The 26,257-nt window shown below is 43.2% G+C and overlaps 2 protein-coding genes across 3 annotated transcripts; both read right to left on the bottom strand.

Moving 5' to 3' along the window:
• Nucleotides 1–16,323: 16,323 nt before the first annotated feature.
• On the bottom strand, nucleotides 16,324–17,250 carry LOC125561806 (transcription initiation factor IIB-like). Its single transcript, XM_048726246.1, has one exon. The coding sequence runs from the start codon at nucleotides 17,248–17,250 to the stop codon at nucleotides 16,324–16,326; it is 927 nt and encodes a 308-aa protein (XP_048582203.1).
• Nucleotides 17,251–18,785: 1,535 nt separating this feature from the next.
• LOC125556777 (cylicin-1-like) lies at nucleotides 18,786–25,748 on the bottom strand. 2 transcript variants are annotated; one of them, XM_048726943.1, is made up of 15 exons: nucleotides 25,624–25,748; nucleotides 25,192–25,220; nucleotides 24,667–24,686; nucleotides 23,751–24,207; nucleotides 22,479–22,504; nucleotides 22,154–22,190; nucleotides 21,979–22,004; nucleotides 21,477–21,534; nucleotides 20,908–20,942; nucleotides 20,768–20,786; nucleotides 20,259–20,284; nucleotides 20,117–20,153; nucleotides 19,784–19,818; nucleotides 19,661–19,697; nucleotides 18,786–19,551 (listed from the first exon to the last, which is right to left on the bottom strand). In XM_048726943.1, exons 1-15 carry the CDS (start codon nucleotides 25,634–25,636, stop codon nucleotides 19,489–19,491), a joined length of 918 nt encoding a protein of 305 aa, XP_048582900.1. In that variant the 5' UTR covers nucleotides 25,637–25,748; the 3' UTR covers nucleotides 18,786–19,488. The 2 variants fall into 2 exon arrangements, with proteins under 2 accessions (XP_048582900.1, XP_048582899.1); XM_048726942.1 differs by having other exon boundaries at nucleotides 25,192–25,223; nucleotides 25,624–25,745.
• Nucleotides 25,749–26,257: the final 509 nt, after the last annotated feature.

Below are 26,257 nucleotides of genomic sequence, written 5' to 3'. Positions count from 1 at the left end.
TTAGACTATAAATTCTCAAACATAAAATTAGTAATATTAAGTTTACTTTAAGTAGAGATTTGGAGAAAAATCCAGGACCCTCTACAGTAAATTCTAGCAGAACAATTTGTGCTCACTGTGGTTTACCCCACGTTTACAAAATTCTCAAACACAGGATTAAACACAGTAAATTCACACTGAGTAGGGATGTAGAAAAAAAAACAATTACAAAATGCAGACTGCATTTTTCGGTGATTACTTTTTTAGCCCGAGTTATGCAGCGTCTAGTTATATTATCTAATCGTATTGTCTTTTTCATATTGTAATCTATCGCACTTTCGTAATCTATTGTATTGTGAATCCTACGCCCCACATGGAAATCAGCGGTATATACAATCTGTTGTTGTGGCCAGCGTGTTAAAAAATAGATCTACTGACTGACTGACTATACCTATGGAGCTCCGCGTGCGGCCTGCGGCCGCGCTGGCTCTCTGCTTAAAAATATAAAACGGTACGATACATGAAGTACCTACCTCAAGGGGCAGCCATTTGTTTGATCGTCGCCATGTTTCAAGTTCGGTCCGTTCGTCCCGATGAAAACAACCTATTAAGTCATGTTATACGTCTTATCGATCGCGAAAAGTGGAGAATGTCCTCCAATACCTGTGAATTAATACTCTTGATCGACCCAACGGCCATCTATGTGGGCGAATTGAACGGTAAACCAATAGGTTTTGTTGTGTTTATGAAGTACAATGACGCTTATGGTTTTGTAAGTGTGTTTATCATCGATGCTGAATATCGTGGACACGGCTACGGAAAACAACTCTTCGACGCCGCTATAAGTGCGATCTCACATCCACAAAACATGGCACTATGTTCTGTTGATTCAATGGTCCTTAAATACAAGAAACATGGATTTGAGCCTCTCTGGCTTCTGCACGACTACGGCATCGAAATCGAAATTGCTTTGCAAGCTCTGAATCGTGGATTTGCATCAATCCCTCAATATCACGCTCAAATGGTGGATCAATTATATGATGATTCACTTATTAATTACGACGCTGAAGTTTTTGGACATGAGCGCAAAGAGTTCCTGAGGTATTTTATTCGCTCGTGTAATGGTTTAGCAAGGATGGCTTTAGACACCGCGGGTAATATTGTCGGCTACCTTGCCACAACAGAAGCCATCAACAAAAAACATGGCTATATAGTCGGTCCACTTTATGCAGATTATATTGATGTTGCTGCCGTCATGTTGATCTCTCTTTTTGAAGCTATCCTCTCTAAACATGGCAATGAACGGCAAGTACGTGCGCCTAACATTTGCGTGATTATCCCGCAAGTAAATCCTGAAGCCAAGCGTCTTATCGACATGATGCGCGGAACATTACTCGACACTTATAGCTTTTCTGCCACAAATGGTAACCCGAAAGGCTGTCTTAGTAAATGGTTTGCAATAAATAGCCCTAGTCTTGGTTGAAAGGCCGAATTTGAAATAGAAATATTATTTAGAAATACATCTTTACATTTTTAGATGTTGCGTGCGCCACATCAAACAGGCCTTGGGCAATATAAATGTTTACCCTCTGGACTCGAACTGCGTTCGATTTTTTCTTGCTTCTTTTCCTTTTTTTAAATTTTCCGGCCATTTTTACTGTATTAACTCGAGTCTAATATCGGGAACACTCAAACCGGTTTTGTTTTCCTTGAGTAGTAGGGTTTTGGCGCAGCTGGCGCAACTTTTTCATCACCCCAAATTTCATTCCAAAAATGGCGCAAAAGTCTCCGCACACCTCCGCCAAGCCTCGCGACCTGCGCATGCGCGAGTTTGCCAGAGATCTCTTGCACGACCAAGCCCACCTGTCAATCACTTTGTCACGTGATAGCCAAGCCCACCTGTCAATCATTTTGTCAAAAACCTGTCAATCATTTTGTCAAAAACCTGTCAATCACTTTGTCAAAAACCTGTCAATCACTTTGTCACGTGATAGCCAAGCCCACCTGTCAATCACTTTGTCACGTGATAGCCAAGCCCACCTGTCAATCACTTTGTCACGTGATAGCCAAGCCCACCTGTCAATCACTTTGTCACGTGACGCACCTAGGGGGAGCTCGAGAGGCTAGCATCTCGGCTTCACATCTAAAAAAAGCTTTTGAAAAGTGGTTTAAAGACATGGCTGGTTTGATAGAAATGGAGAACCTGAAGGTGAAAGATCTGAAAGCCCTCGCCAAGGAGCGGGGTATCCCAAGATATTACTGGATGCGGAGAGACGAGCTCGTCGGGGCGCTGACCAGCACGTCACCACCACCACCACCCCGACGGGTTCCTTTACCCAAACTTGTCAAAGGGCTGCCACGACCACCCCGCATTACCCCGTCCAACACGTCGGAGAGTATTCTCGACGGCCCGATACCTGAGATTAATGTCCCTATTCTAAAACCCTCCCAACCCCCACGGAGTTCCCGCGTCCAATCACTCAAGCATTTTGCAAACAGGGCGGCCAACTTGATCGAGAGCGAGTTAGACAAGTTTGCGGATTGGATACTATCTTATGTCCCTGAGCCCATCAAAAAGACCGTCAAAGAGGCTGCAGATAAACGGGTCGAACGTCTGAAGGAGAGGATTAAGCGTCTACACGAGGAGGTGGAAGATCGCTTCACACCCAAGGAACAACAGACGGCGTTGAAGGGGTATCTTAAAACCCACGGAATAGCCGGGCAGAGAGGTTACGACCCCAAGACATTCATCGCCAGAATCAAACCGAAAGTCTTAGAGCTCATCAGTCGACAAAAAAAGCCTATCAAAGTGAAGTTTATCTTTACTTGCGGGTTTATAAAAGAGGATCCGGCTACAGCTCAGATCGAAGAAGAACTGGGATATTTTCATACAGAAAAGCCCGAGATTGTGACAGAGTCGACTGATCTCTCTGATTTGTTCGATACGATGACAAATTATTTACTCGGATTAGTTGAGCTGTTCCAGAAGCAAGGCTCCGGATGGCAGTTTGACCAAGTGGAATACTTTGACATCAACATAGATCCCTTTGAACCGCTTTCTGGGTCTTCCTATATTCCGCTGCCGCCGAAACTAGCGTCTAAGAAGGCGATCATCAATGTTAAGAACGAGAATGATCACGAATGTTTCAAGTGGGCAGTAACCTCTGCTGTGTATCCTAGGGAGAAAGATCCTCAAAGGTTCAGTAAACAAATGATAGAGAACTCTGAGAAATTCGACTGGTCAGGGATAGAGTTCCCCGTCTCACTAAAACAGATTGACAAGTTCGAGAAACAGAACCAGTATACGGTTAATGTGTTTGGATACGAAACCAAAATATATCCATTGAGAATCAGTGAGAAGGATCCAGATAATGCAATCAACTTACTTCTCATCTCGGATGATGAGACGAATCATTACTGCTGGATAAAGAATATGATGAGATTAGTATCTACTCAAATTGATGAGTTTCATCATACTCGTTTTTTATGCTGTAGATGTCTGAACTCGTTTCGGTGCAAACAATCATTAGAAAAACATTCTGAATGCTGCGGCAATCATGAAGCGGTTGGAATAGAGATGCCTAAGATAGATAAGGATGGAAATCTACCCCACATTAAATTCAAAAACTACAACAGAAAAATGCGCGTCCCCTTTGTTGTCTATGCCGACTTTGAGAGCTTCACAGAGAATATAGACACTTGCTCCCCAGATGGGAGTAAAAGCTTCACTAAGCAATACCAGAAGCACAAACCGTCTGGTTTCTGCTATCTCATTAAGTGTTTCGACGGAGATATATCCCCACCCGAGCTTGTACGATACACAGCTGAATCTCCAGACGAAGATATCCCACAGCTTTTCGTAGAGTCTTTGGAGTCAGACATTAAGAAAATTTACGATAAGTTCAGGTTCCCTAAGAAGGTGAAAATGACTCCGAAGGACAAAATCGCCTATAACGACGCCACTCACTGCCACATCTGTGAGGGTGAATTAGGGGGAGACAAGGTTTTGGACCATTGCCACCTCACCGGAAAGTACAGAGGTGCTGCTCACAACGCATGCAACTTAGATCACAAAATTCCAAAGTTCTTTCCTGTTATCTTTCACAATCTGTCTGGGTACGACAGCCATCTATTTATCAAGAACCTTGGTACATCGGAAGGTAAAATAAACTGTATACCTAATAACGAGGAAAAGTATATTTCTTTCACAAAACAGATTGTAGTCGACAGTTTCACGAACAAGGAGGGCAACAAGATTGATGTTAAACGTGATATCAGATTTATCGACAGTTTCAGGTTTATGTCGGCCAGTCTCGACAGTCTAGTGGGTAATATGTCAAGGGAGTGCTTCAAAAACCTGGCGGGGTACTATGAGGGGGAGGAGCTCCAGCTGTTGTTGAGGAAGGGTGTTTTCCCTTACGACTGGTTCGACGGCTTTAGCAAGCTCGACGCAACACAGCTCCCACAGAGAGAGGCATTCCACTCCAAACTCGACGGCACCGACATATCGGAGGAGGATCACCTGCACGCGCGGAGAGTGTGGGAGGTCTTTGGGATGGGGACCATGAGGGATTACCACAATCTGTATCTAGAGTCGGATGTGTTGCTTTTAGCTGACGTTTTCGAGAACTTTAGAGACGTTTGTCTCAAGAATTACGGTCTGGACCCCGCTTGGTACTACACAGCGCCAGGGCTGGCTTGGGATGCGGCGTTGAAGACCACCAAGGTGAGGCTAGAGCTTCTAACGGACTATGACATGTTGCTCATGATTGAGAAGGGCATCCGTGGGGGTGTCTCCATGATAAGCAACAGACATGGGGAGGCAAATAACCCTTACATGAAGGAGTATGACCCTGACCTACCCACAAAATATATCACCTACCTTGATGCTAACAATTTGTATGGCTGGGCGATGAGCAACCCTTTACCGACTCACGGTTTCAGGTGGATGGGTGACCAAGAGCTGTCAGGTTGGAGAGACCGCCCATGCATTCTGGAGGTTGACTTGGAGTACCCTCATCACCTACATGACTTACACAACGATTACCCACTAGCCCCGGAATCTATCGGGCTAGGCAATGTGGACAAGTTGGTCCCCAACCTTAACGACAAGACAAAGTACGTTATCCACCATGAGACTCTGAGACTTTATGTGAGTTTTGGGCTAAAAGTCACCAAGATTCACAGGGGTGTCACTTTTGAGGAGTCTGCTTGGCTGGAGCCCTACATTGACTTGAACACCGATCTGAGAGCCAAGGCGACAAACGATTTTGAGAAAGATTTTTTCAAGTTAATGAACAACTCCGTCTTTGGTAAGACTATGGAGAACATTAGGAACAGGGTGGACATTCGGTTGGTGACGGACGAGAAGCAGGCCAAGAAGCTCATATCAAAGCCGAACTATCAACATCGCACCATCTTTTGCGAGAATCTAGCCGCCATCCACATGAAGAAGACAAAGCTGATCTTCAACAAGCCTGTCTACTTGGGCATGTCCATTCTGGACCTGAGTAAGACGCTCATGTACGATTTCCACTACAACTTCGTCAAGCCCAAGTACGGTGAGGATGCAAAGCTCTTATTCACTGATACTGACAGCCTGATGTATGAGATCGAGACGAAAGACTTTTACAAGGACATCAGCGGGGATGTGAGGTCCATGTTCGACACCAGCAACTTTCCGAAGGGTCACCCATCTAGTATTGAGGTGGGTGTGAACAAGAAAGTCATCGGAATGTTTAAAGATGAGGCTGGGGGCCAACAAATCACAGAATTTGTAGGACTGAGGGCCAAACTTTACTCGTACAAGATGGATGAAGGTAAAGAAGAAAAGAAATGCAAGGGCGTCAAGAGAGCAGTCGTCAAGAAGAGCATCGGTTTCGATGACTACAAGGATTGCTTATTTGGTAAGAAACCTCAGATGAGACTTATGAATGTCATCAGAAGTCATAAGCATGATGTTTACACTGAAACGGTGAACAAGGTCGCTCTATCTCATGAGGATGATAAACGGGTCATCTGTGATGATGGTATTCACACCTTCGCTCGCGGTCATTTCAGAACGCTATTAGGTGGTGGCTCAGTATCTTCAGGGACGACTTGAAGTTCTTCCCTAACGAACGACCTCTTTGGAGCGCCTTCGGAGAGGTAGTACAACACAGGCTGTCCAACTGAAACAACACTGCGTGATAGATCAAACACTTTTAGACTCCAAATAGGATCTGTGGCTCGTCTGCGTTCACCTCCTTCCTCTTCTCCAGGAGCTAATAGATATCTAACTCTAACCCCTGGTGGTAGTCTAACTTCATCGAGTCCAACAGGCCGCTTATACGTTGGAGGGTCAATATCAACCTCTTTCAAACCAATAGATTTTGCAGGCTCTTTGCCAGTAATTCTTATGGGTTGACTATTCAGAGTTTTCAAAACACCTGGCAATCGTTTCACCCAAACTCTAGACCGATCATCGCTAATCATTTCTTGAGCATACTGATGAGAAAACAACCTCTCCGCCAGTGTTCTATTGGCGCGTTCGACAAAAGCCTGTGCGCGATGGTTCCCAGCTTCGCTTCGCTGGATGGTGACACCCTTCTTTTTCATAATCTTCGTTACCTCTCCCCTAAATTCTGTCCCCGGGTCGACAATCACCGTATGGGGCCATTTAAGTTTTCTGGAGTATATCTTTTCAAACCCTTTAGCAATTCCACTCGAATCCTTGGTAGTCAGTGCTTCTGCATCTTTATATCTCGAGGCAATATCAATCACAACCAACGCGTAACGATAGGTTTTTCTGCCTACGTTATCGTGGGGCATAAACAACAGATCGGCTTGGTGAATCTGATTAGGTTTATTCACAGTCCAATGCGGTCTGGGGACATACTTTGGGGCTGGGAGGTAGATCTGCCACAACGCCTGTTTTTCAAGCCACCTCTTAGCCTCGGCTTCACTGACTTTAGCGACACTAGCTAACTTAGAAATAGCTGAATACCCTTTCCAGTATCCATCGGTGGAATAGTATATTTTTGATAACCTGCTTTCGTTACTCATTTAAAGATTATCTCTCTTTTCTTAAAATAAAAGATGGCACAAGCGATATCAGAAAAAATTAACCCAAACAGGATCCCACGGGAACCCTTCGGCCTGAAAGCGGAATCGTCGCTGAATCGGATTACATTCAATCCCTCATCGGCAAGTCCTGGAGAAACCCTCTATATAAATATTCCTAAACTTGCTGAAAATGTAGTGATTGTTCCAGGTAGTGTATCCTTACTATTTGACTTAAACGTCACAGGACACGCGAATAATACTCTCGTCAACAACGTTGGTCGGAACCTAGTGTCAAGGCTCAAGATTCTTTTCGGTGGAGAAACACTACAGGATACTCAAAGATACGATCTCTTCCAAACCTATCACGACTTATACTTACAAGCTGAAGATCGTGAGGATAGAATAAAACAAGGTATCTCCTCTGAAAACATGAGGAAGCTCAGGACAAATGCAGGTGACAAAGCGACATCAGATGCTAAGGAAGTAGCTCTTGCAGCAGTTCACAACACCAAGTACTGCATTCCACTCGACCATCCTATTCTCGGCGAGCATGGAGTCTTTTATCCAAAGGCGTTACCTCATCCGCTAATCTTTGAAATTACTCTAGCCCCAGTTTCCGATGTCGTTGTTTATGCTGACACGGTCAAGACTCCAACGTACACAATCACAAACCTCGAGTTGGAATATGCTTGCATCTCAAGTGAATACTTGGCTCGTGAGGCGTTGTCGGCTTATCAGGTTGGTAGAGGATTCTTTTACGAGAACGTCATTCTCCACAAAACGTTCACCATTTCCAAACCTAATGATGGTGTCATAAACGAGCACATTAATCTGCCGAGGAGGTCAATGACAGGGATATTGTGTCTGTTCACAGAGAGCTACACAGGAGGAGCAAGGGATTCCGAAAAGTTTGTCAATCCAAGTATCACATCGATCAACATTAATGTGGATGGCATGCCAAACCGTCTCTACTCCAAGGGGATGACACCGCCGGACCTCTGGGAGTCGGTAAAGAAACGTTTCGGTAGAGAGGGTGTTAAGCAAAAGGATTTTTACGCTAATAACAAGTTTGCTCTGTGGGTCGACTTGAGGGCACATCCAGATAACAGCATTCACGGAGGAGGTCTGGTCTTGAACAACACGCGGGACGGAGTAAAACTAGAAATGAAACGAAAAGTTGGAGGAACGGGAAACATCGCCTGCTACATGTTTGTAGTAGCCGACGCGTTGATGGAGGTTATGAACTCGAATTTGAGAGCAATCATGTATTAAAAAGGACTTGTGTGATAATACAAAAAGAATGGAAGAATTACGGGAAAAAGTTCCTTTTCATTGTATTATCACAGGACCTACTAATTGTGGGAAGACAAAGTACCTCACGGAACAGCTCCGGGGACCGTTCCGGCATGTGTTTGAATACATTGTGTTGATTTGTCCGACTTATGCGAAAAATAAGTCCTATCGTGGATTTGCTCACGGAGATAAACGTTTCTTGGTATTATCACCGGATTCTAGTAACACCGATGAGATTAACGAGTTACTAACAGATTGTGCGGTGCTATTTTCTGGTACAAATACGTTACTCGTTTTGGATGACTGTGCTGTATCGAAAGATCTAAAGCAACGCTCGAACAAGTTTATCGATCTAGCGTTCTCAGGGAGACACGATGGGTTATCAGTGTGGGTATTGACGCAACAATTAACATCCATAGCAAAGCCCTTCCGTGATAACGTCGCCTGTGTGGTTACATTCCATAATCCATCTCAAATCGGTACCAAAACACTGTTTGAAGATTATGGGGGTGACTTAGACGCCGAGACTCGTAAAAAGTTCGTAGAACTGCTGAAAACTGAAAAGTATTCCAGACTCTGTTTCTGCCTACGGCATCCATTCCAACGTTATTTGGAGATTCCTGCGACGCGGTGAGCTCGAGGGGCTGACCCCTCGAAGTGGTTTAAAAACATCTTAGTCTACTTACAAAATAAGATGACAAGCATTGAGGATTATATGGAAGAGGAGCCTGAGTCTAAGGGGAGTTCGAGGGGTGCGCCTCCTGAAGATGATGTTGAAGTCAAACGAGAATCGCTGGCTATTCTCGCATCTCTTGGGACTACGAAGGAATTTCTTGGTGTCGGTATGAGTCTTGGTGATATCAAGAAGCTCTCGGCGAAAGACGTCGAGAAATACTTTGTCCGCTACCAGACTGTCTTAGGCAAGCAAGTTACTGATGGATTAGTAGAATCAGCACTTCAAGTACTGTCTCAAGTCATTTCCTATGTGGTTCCTGTAGATGACACCGAAGCGCTTAGCAAAGACTTACAGAACGACGAGTTGGTTAAACGCGAATTGTCGAACTTTGCAGGTCTCTTGGTATTGAAGGGAGGAAGGATGGTAGCACTTGCTAGCGGTCTCTTCCGAGTCGCTAAGCATGTTAAACTAACACCTTCTTCACAGGAGACTTCCAACAAACTTCAAGAAGTTCCAAGCACAACTGAGCAAACTCTTGAGCACAACTGAACACAACTGAGCAAACTCTTGAACACAACTGAACACAACTGTGCAAACTCTTGAGCACAACTGAGCGAACTCTTGAGCACAACTGAACACAACTGAGCAAACTCTTGAGCACAACTGCTAAGACGCCATTTAAAGATTATGTTTCTTATTGTAAATCGAAATAAGAAATGTCTGACGAAAATCAGGAGGTTGAACAGATTACTAGGAACCCACAACCGACAAAAAGCAAGGAGAAAGATCCTAAAAAAGTCGCTGCTGGTAAGAGAGCTGCCGAAGTTAATAGGAGGGCTAGAGAAGCACTTGCTAGGGAAATGAAACGTGAGGCGGAGGCGAGTTCAGAAGACACTACACAGGCGGAGACACCCCACCAAGAGGGAGCTCGAGGGGATAGCCTCTCGGACGCTTGGATTCCAGAGCTATCGTTTACAACTGTACTGGCTCTAGTTGGAATAGGGCTCACCGCATTGGATATGTATATGCGTTTTTACAAAAAGACGCCCAAGATCAACACCAACGAGACTGAAACTTTCGAGAGGCCTGCCGCTCGAGGGGCTAGCCTCCCGAACGCGACGCCAAAAATAGGAATGTTGTGATTTAAAGATTATCTGAATCTGTAATAAATAAAATCATGTCAACTGAAAACAAACTTGTGAAAACGATCACCGACTCAGCAGTCATCATCGGATTAGCCGCCGGTATGGGTTATGTTGCTAAAAAGGCTATGAAAGAGTCATTCATCAGCGACCCTTCGTCAAGTGTTACAAACTACGCTAAATGGGTTGCTGTCCTGTCCGGTAGTATGTATCTGAAAGATTATCTGGAAACACAAAAGATTTTGCCAAAACCGCTGTAGGCGACTTAAAGATCTTATAGATTGATTAATAAATGGCGAGTATAGCATTTATGATTGGTGGGGCTATTCTTAATGCGACGGCGTTTGTCGGAGGGAGTTACCTAGCGAGATACTTATCTTCTGACGCTACTCATGTTGATAAAGAAAAAATAAGACACGATAAAGCGCTTGAAAAGTATCAACAAGCAATGGGTGATTGGCAGAAAAAACGACAGGAATATCAGGATTGGTTGGGGGAAGAATATAATAATAAACTTCGTGCAGACCAGAATGATAAGGAGACCGATCAGGCTTTCAAACTATACGCTCAAACACATCCAGATTTTGATTTGAAAGAGCCTGAGCTCTCAGATTACTACAGACCAAGTAGCAACCAAAAGATGGGAGAGATGGCATATGTTGGAGGTGGAATGTTAGCTCTTGGCTATGTAGCGAGTAGGTGGATATGAGCCGGCACGACTTAAAGATTTCTTATTTTCAAACAAAATAAGAAATGGATATAGATTTTGATCCCACAACAGAAGAAGGTAGAGAAGATTTGAATACTACTGTAGACGAAGATTATGACTCTCTTATTCCAAACGATGGTGAGGGAAGAGAATCATGGAATGAAAGGATTTCAAACAGATTTGGTAGAGGTGCAAGCTATGTGATTAGGAGGTTGACCGACTTATGGAAAACACGAAACCCCGGGAGGGTTGTCCCCGAATACATGGAATTACAGAATATTGGAGGTTCTTCTTCAACGGACACACTTAGGGTAAACCTTTTGTTATCGAAATATCCAGATCTTGATGAAAATTTAGTTCAGATTTCAACGGATGAAAGAGGGAAACAATTAATTTCCTTCTATTCTGCGAGAAAAGGTGGTTGGACTAGACCAGAAAGGTTGTATAATGAGGATAGAACGGTGCGGAAGAGTGTCGACGACAAAATCAGATCCGGAAAGTACAAGCAAATTCAGATTCAACTCGATGAACTAGACGCTACAGGTAATACACTCAGAGAAGAAGAAGAGAGAAACACCGAGCAAATGAGAAAAAATAATGAGGAACGAAGTGAAACAACTAACCAAGAAAGACTAAGAGCTATAGATCGTAAAAATGAAGAGCTCAGCGAAAGAAATTCTGTCATAGATGAGACTTTGGAAGAGAATCAATTGGAGAGAGAAAATCTTGAAGAGAGAATGTCGTTGAAAGATCGTGTCAAAGCGATTTTTAAGAAATACGGATTTACAGTCGCTGCTGTCGTTACCGCTGTGGGCGTTGTTATCGGTGTTATTGTCTCTAACCTGAAGACGGGTTTGACAAGTGTTGCAAAAGGCGTTGGAGACGGTCTTAAAACAATAGGCAAGAAACTAGGAGAAATACTCCCAGGAATGGTTGGTGCGATAGCCAGTTTCATCTTTAGAACGGCGGGTGAAGTCGTAGGCTTTTTAGCTAAAAACGCATGGCTTCTCATCGTCGCTGTCGTCCTGTATTTCGTAGAACGATTTAAAAGGAGACGGAAATCATAACAAATGGTATTACTCTACATTGAAGGGAACGTTGGTGACTTTACCGTCTATTTAGAACACCCTATTGAAAAGCCACGGTTTATCGCGCTGCGAGGATGTGCGTTTCATAATCGTTGTAACAGTCTCTCAAGCGAGGGAACGGTCTCCGACGGTGAGAACATTATCCTCAGGATCCCCGCGGGGCAGTATACGATCGAGACGCTAAAACGTCAAATAGATGGGGGTATGCGTCTTGGTGAAAAGTCAGTCTCTATTAGAGACTCGTCACTCGAAGTTCATCGGAACGTCGTGTTGAATGAGCCGCTCGCCTGCCTGTTAGGACTCAAGACCAGGGAGCTGGAAGCAAACACTCGCCACGAGATAAAGATGATAGGTCACGAGGCTATTTTTATCCACTGCGATCTTGTGAACGCGTCCGACTCCCTCCAACAAGGGGCGCCCTCACAAATCCTAGCAAGTGTAGAACTTGATGAAGGAAAGATATACCTCAATCCAAGCGATCCGGTACGGATTAGTACCACATCAGTCGGTTACGTGAGTAGTCTCCGTCTTAGTATAAAGGGCGGTGACGGAAACACAATAGAGCGCGGTCTCTACCCGATACGTCTAATTTTAGAAATCACTTAAAGAATAAACTCTCCCCATAATAAAGCTATGGAAGAGTACAACTCAATCTACCCGAACGTACCCCGAGGGGTCAGCCCCTCGGGTGATAACTTCAGACTCCAAAAGACCCACGATGTTTTGGGAAGTTTGGAGCAAGAAGTTAAACATTACGAGAACGTGAGGAAAAAGTATAAACGAGGGCAGAGCGTGTTTTCAAAGTTAAGTGTGGTCTTAGGACTCTTATCCGTCATTCTTGGGTCTAGTGGTTTGGGGACTTCTCTGTCAGGTTTGGGCATCATCGTTGGAGTCCCGTTGGGTGCTTTGGCTGGTGTTTTCGGTCTCACCTCTGTAGGCTGTGCGGCGGTTTCTAAACGGCTGTCGCAAAAAGTCTCCAAGCACGACCAAACAGCGGCGATGGCAAAGGCAAAAGTAAATAGCATACGCGACCTGGTCTCTAAAGCTTTAAAAGACAACAAAATATCAGACGAAGAGTTCTCTTTAATCTTGAACGAGTTGGACAAGTTTGAGGCTCTAAAGCTCCAGATCCGTCAAAAGTCGGTAAGAGAGGACGAAAAAAACGTAAACATTACCAAGCTGAGGGAAACAGTAAGAGAAGAGATTTTGAAAGACCTGGCGAGTCGACCCGCTCGGTGAAATTTCTGTACGAGAGAACTCCCGTCGGATGGATCTATGAATTGAGATGCGTAAAGGACTGATTTAAAAACATCTTATATGTCATATAAGATGAAGTTTACAGAATTTGTGAAAAGGTACCCCTACTACTCACGCTTCAGGTTCTCTGCCGACGAGCACGGCAATGCGCAATTCGTTTTCAATGGGGACGAATACGATCCATTCGACAAGAATGGGAATCTAGTCAAAACGTTATATCACTTCCCTGGTAATAGCTGGAAACCCGAGAATATCCAGGATTTTCTAGTCGCCGACGACACACAAGCATACAAGGAAACGATCCAGCAACTGTTTGGGTTCCCAAAACAATACAGACTAGACGCGCGTGCAGAGTACAAGATATCGCCGTTGGACGAAAACCCTACGAGAAATAATTACGTCTCTTTCGATGTTTTTATAACACCAAAGGTGAAGACACACTTTGTTTTTAGGGACATATTCACCGACAGCTTGCTAGTATTCAGAACAGCAAAGGAGGCTAGTAGGTGGCTCGACGCCCCGAACCTCAGTTATTGGAGTCAAGCCTTAAATTTTGCTATGTTTTGCGCGACTGCTGGATGTGGTGTGACGCGTGACATGATTGACGACTCTCAAGTGGGGTCATTCTACAGATTTCACATCATTTTCACTATCAGACGAATATTAAACGAGCTACAATGCCCTCTTCCAAAAGATAGGCTCTTTAGTTGGAATAAAAACTTTTACAGCGAAGCGGCTTACCAAAAACTAAGAACAGAATTCCGAACTGGTGACGATTTCCGGTTCCTCAGACCGATAAATCATGGGTTAGGGAACGTTTATAATTATGATTATCACGGCTTGTCATCTTCTAACGACAAGTATAAGCCTTATGACACCATTGATCAATTACACGACGAATGGGATGCTGCCAAAAGCGACCACGAACACATGAATCACTTTGAGATCGAGTACCTGAAAGACCTTAGAACTGGGTTTCAGTATGAGTGGTTCTTTCCGGAAAAATCAATGGGGTTAACCAAAGCTGGGTTGTCTAGGATAAACCAGAGCATCGAAGCCTTTGTTTACTGTATTCTAGGAGCGCAAGTTCAGACCCGGTCGTCAATCGTCGGTGATAGCGGTTCAGCTCAGGAAACGAAACAGGTCTTCACGAAACTCTTTGAAAGCGCGGTGGTGGAAAACAGTATATCGAAAAGTATACAACGGTATCAGTTTGCTTTACAACAGGCGAGACAAAAACTAGACCTGGCTTTCGCCCTCGGCTGTTGGTTAAGTCCATCGTATCTTGTGATAAATAACAACACTTCGATCGCTGGCTATAATAACAAGTTACAAAAAGCCACCACTGATATGAAACTGGGGCTGAATCCGATAAATAACGAGATAAAAACGATCCCAAAACATAATATGGGTCATTCAAAGATTGTGTTACCTCATACCGAGTCAGTCACGGCTCACAAACCGGAACCGGAGGCGAAAACTAACCCAAAGCCGGACGTGATTAAACCCACGAACACACAGCACGAAACTAACCTTGTCACGATCACAGCCTTTACGGCTGGTTTAGCTTGGTATCTATTCCGGTAACATGCGGGGTGCATGTGGATGGATGTGACGTACCGCAAGAAGACAATACCTGTTCACGTGCATACCAGACCACCCTGGCGACCGCGAACTCTCAATGTAAATACAAAACCTATTTTCAGGATCGCTAGTTGTTAGGGTGACTAGGAATGTACGTGTTTTGTAACGTGAGGCGCGTTACAAAACTGAGTGGGTCAATGTTAATTTCCGTTACACGTTCTGCAATGGTGCTTTTGTCTATCGTGTTCGCATATTTGAGACCCTCCGCATAACTTACAAAAGGGTCTCTGTTTGCCGTGTTCACACATCCCTTTCCCCTTGCAGTCTTTACAGACATATCTTGCTCGTCTGTGCTCACAAATGCTACCGCCGTTACATTCTCTGCACCGCGTTTTTCTCCGGTTGTGAGGGCAGATTTGCGATCCGTGACAATCTTTGCAATAATATTTCACTCTGCCATGAAGACACTTATAATCCGTTGTTCGCTTTACGGGGGATACTTTCGAGTCTTTCACCGTTTGGTTCTCCATTTCTATCAAACCGGTCATGTCCTTAAATCACTTTTCAATCCAACACGCGATACCCGCCTTCTAGCCGGCCGACGTCTACCTGGCGAAGCATTCTCCCAACATTTCCTTCTCTTGCTCATCCACGCACCAATCCCAGAACCTGTCCGGATGCCAAGCTACTGGCATTAGTTCGTCCTCCAGCTTTCTACGGAATCTCACCTTGTGTAGCTTCTCCGGGAGCTCCTCATGCACAAGACTCCACCCCCACGCCGCACGTATCACCGCGACAATTTCGTGTAGACCCAAAAACCGCGCGTAGTTCATATGTACAATGAGATCGGTCGAGCCCCACTCCAAGCACAACCTCACAATCTCGAGGTTTCCAGATTCGGTGGCCGGTGTTATAGCACAGTCCGGGTCAAACTCGCTGAAGTTTTCTCTCAACAGCTTTAGAACCTCAACGTGCCCATTGTACGCCGCCTCGGCGGTGGCCCAACCGACATCGACATCGGCACCTAGATCTATCAACAACTCAACAACCCCCACCTGACCTTCCGCCGCCGCAGCACCCATGGCCTCGGTCATGGCCTCTCCTCCGTCGGCACAATACTCATCCATCACCTTCAAAACCTCTACGTGGCCGCCTTTCGCGGCCATGGACGCTGGATACACGAAGTCACAGGCGCCCGACTCACAACACATCTTAACGATCTCGGCGTGGCCGTTCATTGCGGCCCTGACCATCGGCTTTTCGAAATCCGTCGCACCCCAACTCTTACACAACCTCACGGTCTCGACGCACCCCTCCCACGCCGCGCGCTCCATAACGGCGTCAAAGTCTGCGGCTCCCCACCTCGCTAAGGTGGCGGCTTGATCCTCCACGGTGAGATTTGTAAGACTTCCAGCACTTTGCATATCCATTTTGTTATTACATCCACGTCTTTAAACCACTTTTTTCGAATTTTTTTAGACGTGTTAATTCACATCTACTCCGAACTGACAGTTTTCTGGAAATCCTGATTTCTCTGGAAATCAGGAAACATCATACCACACCAGGCGTACCCAGGACTGTGGCCACTTCTCTCGCTTTCCTACTGATGGTCAACTCGGAGACGCCCGTTCTTTCGGAGAATTTTTTAAGCGTAATATCGATCTTCTTTTGCCGTATCCAGTAATAGGTTAAAGCGACCGCAAAGGATTGTGGGCGAGCGCGATTCAACTCAGACGAGCGGTTCTTAGATCTGTAGTAGAGCTGGACCACCTCTCCCTTCTGTGCGGGGGACGCCGAGAATCTATCCATCACATCGCGAATGTGGTCCACGACGGTGGGAGACGTTCCGTGTAGTAAGTAATCTTTAGGCATGTTAATACTGAAGATTTTCAGACCCTTAAGGCAACTCTTCTTGCTCAATCCAAAAGTTTCCATCAAGGTTTTCGGTGTCTGACACTTACCAGACATCTTGTAGGCGTAGTAAATACACGCAAAGACGATCGCCTTCCGTGGGTCGCCGCGAAAAATCTGGCCTTTCGTCACCTGAGTGTATATCTCGTTAGCTTTGGCTACAATTACCCCGCTAAAACCCATGTTTTCCACATCCTTGTCAATATTTCTGTCCTCAGACCTACGTACCTGGACCCGACTTGGGTTCGAAGACCGTTTGCCGTCGGAATGTCCGTAAAAACCCCATTCCCTTTCGTGCGCGACCGCGCGCTGCATCTGTTCCCCGCACTCTAAGCAACTAGTGACCCCGTCTTCTGTGACTAGGTCGTCATGATTGCAAAGGGTGTTACTACTATCCTCGTCTCCCAAGGAGGCTCTACTAGTCTCGTATTCGGTGAGGGCCCGGTCAAACAGTGCAAACTCCGGCATGAGGGTGGGGACGTTAATCTCAGGCACCGGTCCGCCGGGGATATTATATGGTGGTGGTGACCGATCTTCAGCCGTACGTTCAACTGTTCGTTCCTCCATTTTATTAAACTGTTCATGTCTTTAAACCACTTTTCAAAGGCCTTCTAGATGCGAAGCTGAGAGGCTAGCCCCCTCGAGCTCCCCCTAGATGCGACACGTGACAAAGTGATTGACAGGTGGGCTTGGCTATCACGTGACAAAGTGATCGACAGGTTTTTGACAAAATGATTGACAGGTGGGCGTGGCTATCACGTGACAAAGTGATTGACAGGTTTTTTTACAAAATGATTGACAGGTGGGCGTGGCTATCACGTGACAAAGTGATTGACAGGTTTTTTACAAAGTGATTGACAGGTGGGCGTGGCTATCACGTGACAAAGTGATTGACAGGTTTTTTTACAAAGTGATTGACAGGTGGGCGTGGCTATCGCGTGACAAAGTGATTGACAGGTGGGCGTGGTCGTGCAAGAGATCTTTGGCAAACTCGCGCATGCGCAGGTCGCGAGGCTTGGCGGAGGTGTGCGGAGACTTTTGCGCCATTTTTGGAATGAAATTTGGGGTGATGAAAAAGTTGCGCCAGCTGCGCCAAAACCCTACTACTCCTTGTGATATTGTTTTTTTCGCCGTTAACTTTAACTTTCTTTTCGTGACTCCTCAAACAAAGCAAGAAATGTTTATCACGACTTCGTTTCTATTTTGGCTATTTATTCTCTATTGAGTTTCATCAAGCATATATGACAAAATATACTTTTTCCATGATTTATAGGAAAAGAAGAACAGCTGATATTTTATTTCTTAAGCGACTTTGATAACTCCTAGGCCCGATTAATACGTCCCGTTCCTGCTCTGCCGAATCTAATTGTTTGGATTCGGCACATCAACAGTTCGACGTCTTAATCAATAAAGTTCGGCACGGCAGAATGAAGTTCGACACGGCACTAAGCGTGGCTGCACCAGTCGTACTGCCGGCAAAAGCACGACACCGATTGAAAAGTCGAGCTTCTGATGTGCCAAATCAAATACAATATTTTTTTCATTTTGTGGAAGAAACTCCGCATGAGGTCACTTTACAACTCGCAAACTATTTAACGCGACTTATTTAGCGCGACGTCTGAATCAACGTTGTACCCATTGTATTTGTGGTCATACAAGTCGACAATAAGATTCGGCGCGACGTATGAATCGGGACTTACTTAATTTGTCTCACTCTTGAATTCGATCTAGCGGGGTTCTACAGTAGTTCTTATTCTAAATAAGATTTTACCATTTCCAAGTTTCTCGATTCTGATCGATTCGAATTGGCTAAGAGCAGTTCAATGTCCAGGTAATTGAGTGCAAGAAAAAGGTAATAAGTGCAGAAAAAGGTAATTCAGTGCAGTTTTACTGGAAATTGATTGACTTACAAACAATTTGAAGAAAAAAAACTCAAAGAGCCAGACGTCGCCCAAGACGGATCGTGCAATTTGAACTTTTGAAAAACTCAGTCGTGCAAATTATTTCCCAATCGATCTCGAAATTGTATGATTACCTATACAAACAATGTTTAAAAGCTAAAATAAAGAGTACAACAGCCTAGAATATAACCATAAAACCAGTTTGTTATCGCCATTTATTTACAAAATAACAATAATCAAACTCTACACTCTGTTTTCTGGCGAGAGGCAAGCGCCGGGAGATTTGAGAACAAGAAATTTCATACATAGTGTTGAGAACAAGATATTTCATACATGGTTTTGAGAACAAGAAATTTCATACATAGTGTTTCATGGGGTTGCGCAATGAGATACAAAAATAACTGTTTGTGTAATTAAAGCCAAATCAGCCATTAAAAAAATGTGAATGAAAAAATACTGAATGAAGCACATTGCCATTTGCGGGGAAACTAGAAACAGAATCGTTTGGATTTTGACGGTAGAAAAGGCACCAAACTTTCACCCTATAGGGCGCTCAATGTGACCATATAATCATAAGTTTCAGGACAGAATCAATCGCGCATGGATTTTACTTGAATGTGCCACCATGCTTAAGCCGGTATTTCCCCGGCCAAGAAGTATTCATAAAACTATAAAAAAGAAGATAGTTACGTGTGCTCTCCCGCAAATGTCGTCGGCTGATTTTTTTTTTATCAATCTGCTATATAAAAAGAAGGTACAAATGGGAAAGAGAGAAATTCTATCAATCATTGTAGTCCATTTGTTTTTAAAGTCTAAAAATTCATATTATACTTGCACGCATTGCGCAACCTCAAAAAAAAAAAAAAGATACGAAAAGATGTGGCGCTTGTCGACTCTGGTAGGCTCAGCCGAACAACGCCCTTACTCGGCGCTTAAATCTCTGCCATCGGGAGGGCTTCTTGCGTGTCTGAAACACACAGAACAGTGTTCCAGCCATAAAGATTGGGTGACTTAAAAAACAGATGCGCAATTGAGATGATGTAGTGCCTCTAAGAGCCTGGGAAATAAATACTTACGGCTTCCAAGAGCTGAGCATGCAAGCTTTCAATAACCCTGTTTAATGAAAGACACAAATCAGAAACTTAAAAAGGGTAAATGTTTATTTCTAAGTAACAAAACTAAGTTAAATGGGTGCTTACTCGTCTTTGGCAAGGTTGGCCTGCACAAGCTTAGTCTAAAAGGGAAAATCAAATGGAGTTATGCATTAGTGCGATGCTTCTGATGTTTTTCTTGTTCTGATGATTTTTTAGCATCATGGGTAATCGATCAATCACACAGCCTTTACATTTAGAGTGTCACTAATTTAACCTCACATAATTTTTTTTTGGCAAATGGCTCCCAAATCGGCATGTTAGGAATTTACACACTTTCCTTCATGTTCTAGCCATCCTACATCCGTTTGGCATTTCTGACTATTTAAATTGATACACCAAAATAGTGTTTAGTTTTATTTTCATTTTTAGGCTACTTACGTTGTCTCTCGTAAGCTTGTCGTTAGCAGCGGTCAGACTAAAATCAGACAGTAAAAGAGGAAGCATACCGATTGTGTCAACGGAATGCTAAAAACAATTATAACATTATCTACAATTACATATAGAATTTTATGATACTTACTCGGCAACCTGGCTTGTGCATTCAGCCTAGAGATTGGCAAGACAAATACAAGATTGTCAGCTTTAGAAGTGAGATTTACACATTGGCGATAGAAATGAATCGGGTGGGTTGATCCCACTTGCCCCCTCCCCCCAGGACTCAATCAATTTGCAATTCAAATTGGATGCCTTATTAAACTCAACCCCACACATAAACCAAAATAAGGGCCTGAATTTGCTGTTCTATCTGAAGTCTCGTTTTGTAATAAAAACTAGCATTAAGGAAAAACCGCCACAATCCTCCCACCACCTTAATGGATCTAAGCTTTATTTTCTCCCTTTATGTTCAGTAAAAAATGCTTCAGAACAGTGGAAATTTACCTAGTTATTGCATGGATTATTAGAAAAAAAACATGTGCCCCTAATTGAGGCCTCAAATGTTCCCCTCATTTGTCCATGTCCCAACAATGTCATTTGGCACTGTAATGTCCTGTAATGTTGGAGTTTACATCATCTCAGCAGATTACTCACCAGCTTAGACTCGACTTCCCTGAAAACGAGATACAAGCAGACAATTAGACGCCGTTTCATATCAACCTTTCAAAGTATAAATAGCAGGTTCTCCACCTATTTATATTTGCAATGGTTACCATGGCGATAAGCGCACTTACTTGAGTTTGTCTTGCAGGACTTGTCGGTCACGTGCCTGTAGTAAAGCAAACATAAACATTTCAAGAAAATATCAAAAAAGTCATCAAATTTCACTATCCATAATTTGGTTGTGAGTCAAAATGTGGAGAAGTGTGACACGAAAAAAAAAAAAAAGCCGGGAACATATTCCTTTAAAAAAATAATTGCGTACACATTGGGATGCGCAGGTTGCGCTCGCAGACCCCCTTTGGCCGGCAGAAAGAGGGTCTCTTATCAAAGGATCGTCTATTATTATTCATTTAGATCGCGCACCCCCACCTGCTATCTGCAAGTTTTAACATTTTGAAGAGTGTAGATAGAGACATGGATGAATTATTGTCAAAATAAAGTATATTCTAAAAACAACCGGCGCAGCTTTTTTTATCAATGCCGTTGATTGATCTGATCGAAAGTATATCTTTGGAGACGCACCGTATCTACTCGAATATTCAATTTTTCGACTTTCAGACGGGGCGCTTATTCGGGGGAGGCGCTTATTTGATTATTAAATTAATTACGCTGGTCAAGGTGGTAAAACTCGCGGGCTCACCTTGCTCATTTCGGAAGCACGTGTAGCCTGAAGAAGGTCCGCGTACGCGTTCACAGATCTAAAACAGCACGAGAAACCACATGTTGACTTGAGAAGCAATAGTAAATATAGTGTTCATCGGTATTTGCAAAAAGCAGTTTATCATCGCCAGAAACAATCAATAGCAGTTGGAAATTTTATACCCTAAAAGATGGGACGATCACCCCCGTCTTCTTTTCGGGAAAGTCCCCCCTCCCCCCTCCCCCTGCCGCCGGGGGCTGTCTTGTGTCCTTGTGACTTGTCAGTGTGTAGATATTTTCCGTCCCATGCAGTTTACAATCATGAATGCAAGATAGTGTATACGTGTCGCGTGTCTCCCAACACAAGTATGTGAGGACCGATTTACACACTCCCGTGTAGATATCAAGCAGCTGACGTAACCATGGATTAAGCCCCAGTCCCCTGGCTTGAGAGCCGAAGCGAAGTAATCGTGTAAGTCAGAGGGGAAATAACTAACACTTACGCTTTTCTGGTGTCGTTCAGAAGTTCCTGGAAAAAAATCATATGTTAGTAATAATTATATTTCCTCAAAATTTTCCTATTTCATTTAATTTAATTTTCTATCACCAAAATGATTAATCTTGTTCAAAAGAACCTAAAAATAACGATGTAGAGAGTCATGTCAATCTTTTACTCACGTTCTCCTTGCAGACTTGCTGGAATTTCTCCTGTAGCCTATTTGTAAGGAAGAACAAGTCTTTATTATGAGCAAATACATATTCTCTCTATTAAGATTAATTTCTTTGTATAGTATTTTAACAGTGAATTTGATTGTTTATTTACTTGAAATTTGTATACATTATACTTCTCGTTAGATAAAATGAAAGGGGATCCGTTTAGTGTATATTTCAGCCTACGTAGATTTTGTAGAATACTAGAATAATAAGAGAAAGAATAAACTCGAGTTTGACTAGGTATCAATACAGTGAATTTAACGTGTTCCCGAAATTTAAATGTACGTACCTAGCCAACTCTTCCTTGATGTCCATCTGTCACCCAGAGGAAAAGAGTAAAAAAAAAATAAAAATTCCGGCAACAACAACAAGGACTCACCACAATATGAATACGATCAACACATTAACATGACAACAATAAACAACAACAACTATACACAACAATGTGAATACGATAAACAACCTTAACATGGCAACGATACACAACAACAACAACACACAACAATATGAATAAGATTTACAACGTTAATATGACAATAATACACAACAACAACACAAAACAATATGAATAAGATTAACAACATTAATAAGACGACGATACACAACAGGAACCATATGAATACGGTAACCAGCAACAACAACAATACTATAACTCGAAACGATAAAAAGCAACAACAGACAAAACAATAACGGCAACATCACCAATAGGATAACAAAACCGGCTATAATACATTTTTGTTTTAAAACAAACAAGACGCAGCTTGTCAAACAGCAGCATAAACGACGACTTAACAATAATAATAGCAAAGACATTATCAGATGATAACAAAAACAGAAGAGCGATCATCATCACCATCATCCTTATCATCATCATCCTTATCTTCATCACCACCACCACCACCACCACCACCACCACCACCACCACCACCACCACCACCACCACCACCACCACCACCATCATCATCATCCTTATCATCATCATCCTTATCATCATCATCCTTATCTTTATCACCACCACCACCACCACCATCATCATCATCATCCTTATCATCATCATCCTTATCATCATCATCCTTATCTTCATCACCACTACCACCACCACCATCATCATCATCATCATCATCCTTATCATCATCATCCTTATCTTCATCACCACCACCACCACCACCACCACCACCACCACCACCACCACCACCACCACCACCACCACCATCATCATCATCATCATCATCCTTATCTTCATCACCATCACCACCACCACCACCACCACCACCACCACCACCACCACCACCACCACCACCACCACCACCACCACCACCACCACCACCACCACCATCATCATCATCATCTTCAACAACAACATCATAACAACAAACTGCATTAATAGTATTGACCTTAAGGGGAATGATAATAATAAATAATATGGGTCTGCAGAAATTAATAAGTGTCCTCGTCATAGGGAATACCCCTCCTCCTTAATCCCCCGCCTCCCCCTCCCCCCTCCTAGCTTAGCACCTGTCTGCACGTTTGCTTATTGGACTACTATTGTCAAATAACTCACCTCTTCGCCATCAGAAGCATCTTCCTTATCTTCGTCCTTCTTCTCTTCCTCGGTGTCAGGAGAATCTACTCTATCTTCTTCGATCTTATCCTCCTCGCACATCTTCAGGTTCAGATTTGCCTTGTCATCGTCCTTCTTCAGGTTCAGATCTGCCTTGTCCTCGTCCTTCTTCAGGTTCAGATCTGCCTTGTCATCGTCCTTCTTCAGGTTCAGATCTGCCTTGTCATCGTCCTTCTTCAGGTTCAGATCTGCCTTGTCATCGTCCTTCTTCAGGTTCAGATCTGCCTTGTCATCGTCCTTCTTCAGGTTCAGATCTGCCTTGTCATCGTCCTTCTTCAGGTTCAGATCTGCCTTGTCATCGCTTTTCTTCAGGTTTAGATCGTACTTGTCGTTCTCTTTTCCCTCGTTCTCGTCCGATTTACATTCCTCGTGTGGCAAGTCACCCGGTGGCTCGTTCCTATCAAGGTCCGAAAATTGTCTTTGAAGACAACTTAAAAATACTTGCTAAGAATCTTTAGATAAAGGAGTTCAACTTTTCTTTCTTTTCTTTTTATATTTCACAAAGCTTTGACTTAGTTGATAACATTGGATTGATTCAATGGATATGGACCTTTTTAAAAGCTAGATCTCTTATTTCAAAATCAGATTTCTCCTTTAAGGAGAACTAAAAACCGAACACAGATCCGAATGACAAGTGCTTTTGTTAACTATGATGGACAGCACCCCTCCCCCCCTTGTTGTGCACCCGCCAAAGAGCGCACTGCAAGTGAACCCGGGCTGAAACCCAATAAAGGCTTGAAACTAAGGAGTAATTTTTGGTTTAGGGACAAACTAATACTTTGCTCCATTAAGGTGAATCAGACGACTTGTAAAGAGCTGTTACTAAAAATATATGTACACTAACAGTTCTACTTACCACACAACTCCCTTCTCGGTCTGTAAAAAGAAACAAAACTTTCGGTCAAAGTTGACAAATCAGGCGCGGGTCAGACCACCGAATCAAAAAAAATCGAGTGTCGATTTTTAACTTATTCTTCCGATTCTGTTGTCCGCTTGTCATATAAGACATCAAGTAGCACTGACCTCATATACGCAAAATGGAGCGGTTTGCAACTACATTTTTTTTTAGATTTTATACCAAACCTTCAAAACTAATTTTGATTTCAGGATTTGCAAAATAAAAGCATTTGTGCTTATGTTCGCCAAAAATCAGATCGATCGCACGCTTTGAAGGGGCTACTAAACGGGTTTCAATTTGAAAGAATTGTTTAAAAAAAATTACCCGCGAGAAGCCATAAGTATAAGCTGCATGTCTTCAAACAGTTTTAATAATTTATATTATTTTTTTAATGATTTTATTTGATCTTAAGAGTCATCAATATATGGATCCATTGAATCGTCGGATAAGAATAACAATGACAAGACCACAAAAGAGACTTACCGTTTCCATTCCAACTTCAATCGCTAAATCTTCTAAAAAGATAACATAATAAATAAGTCACTTTTTGTATTTTTATTATAAACCCCCCCTTTAAGTCGTAATTACTTTCACTTTCGCGCGTGCGAATTTCCACATGACCAAAAATTCAAACTATAAATATGTCGCCATGGACAATTTTTTCTTAGGCCGAGACGTGCCCCGGCTAAACGAAGTCACTGAGTTCAAGAGTTTTTTCTCTCGCCCGCAAATTTTCGTTATACAATTTTATGGTGCTCCATCTTTTTTTCTGGTAAAAAAAAAAAAACATTACGTGAACATGTGCTCGCGCGTGTAATTTCTTCAACATCGTATATATAGTTGATTGACAGAGTACTTTTGAATAATTTCGAGCTTCTTCTCGATACCCTGGATACAAACGTTTGTACTACTTACCGTGATGTGACATTTCTTAACTAAAGTTGTCACGTCAAGGAAGTATATACTCCTCGGGGCGTTTTGACAGCGCATTAGCGTTAATTACAATTGATGACACAACACGCGCATGAATTAAGAAAACCACTTAGAACAGGTTATTTTCGCAGAGATTTTGAAAACAGTCTAACGAATTTCATGTAAAAATGGCAACTTTATTCCAAATATTTCGTGATATTAGAATTGTTATCTATGCTAAAAGCGTCACAGAGGCAGCTTGAAAAAGCGTTCCCAAGATCCTTTGCTCAAAATTATTTTTCCCTATAGCCTTTGCGCGACCTTGCAGTGTCTCTACGATAGCCGTGCATTTCGTTCCCGTGTTCACTAATGAATATGCCTTAAAATGCAACCATGCGTTAGTAAGTTTCAAATTCCTATTGATTTGAAAGCATGTCAATCACTGTGAAGTCGCTTTTTTAAATGGTCTTAGAGCCTGGGGTGAGCGCGCGGGATATCTGTGAAGTTCTAAAAACGCTAGGGCCTGGGCCTGTTTCAAAATGGCGGCCCACAAAATCGCAGTAAACATGAATCCCTGCAAGTTTATGTGAAAATTCTCGACGTAAACAATGATTGATGCGCACTACCAAATATGGTA

This window comes from Nematostella vectensis, chromosome 4 (genome assembly GCF_932526225.1).
Source record: "Nematostella vectensis chromosome 4, jaNemVect1.1, whole genome shotgun sequence".
Taxonomy (NCBI): domain Eukaryota; kingdom Metazoa; phylum Cnidaria; class Anthozoa; order Actiniaria; family Edwardsiidae; genus Nematostella; species Nematostella vectensis.
This window is presented reverse-complemented; position numbering and strand designations above follow the sequence as displayed.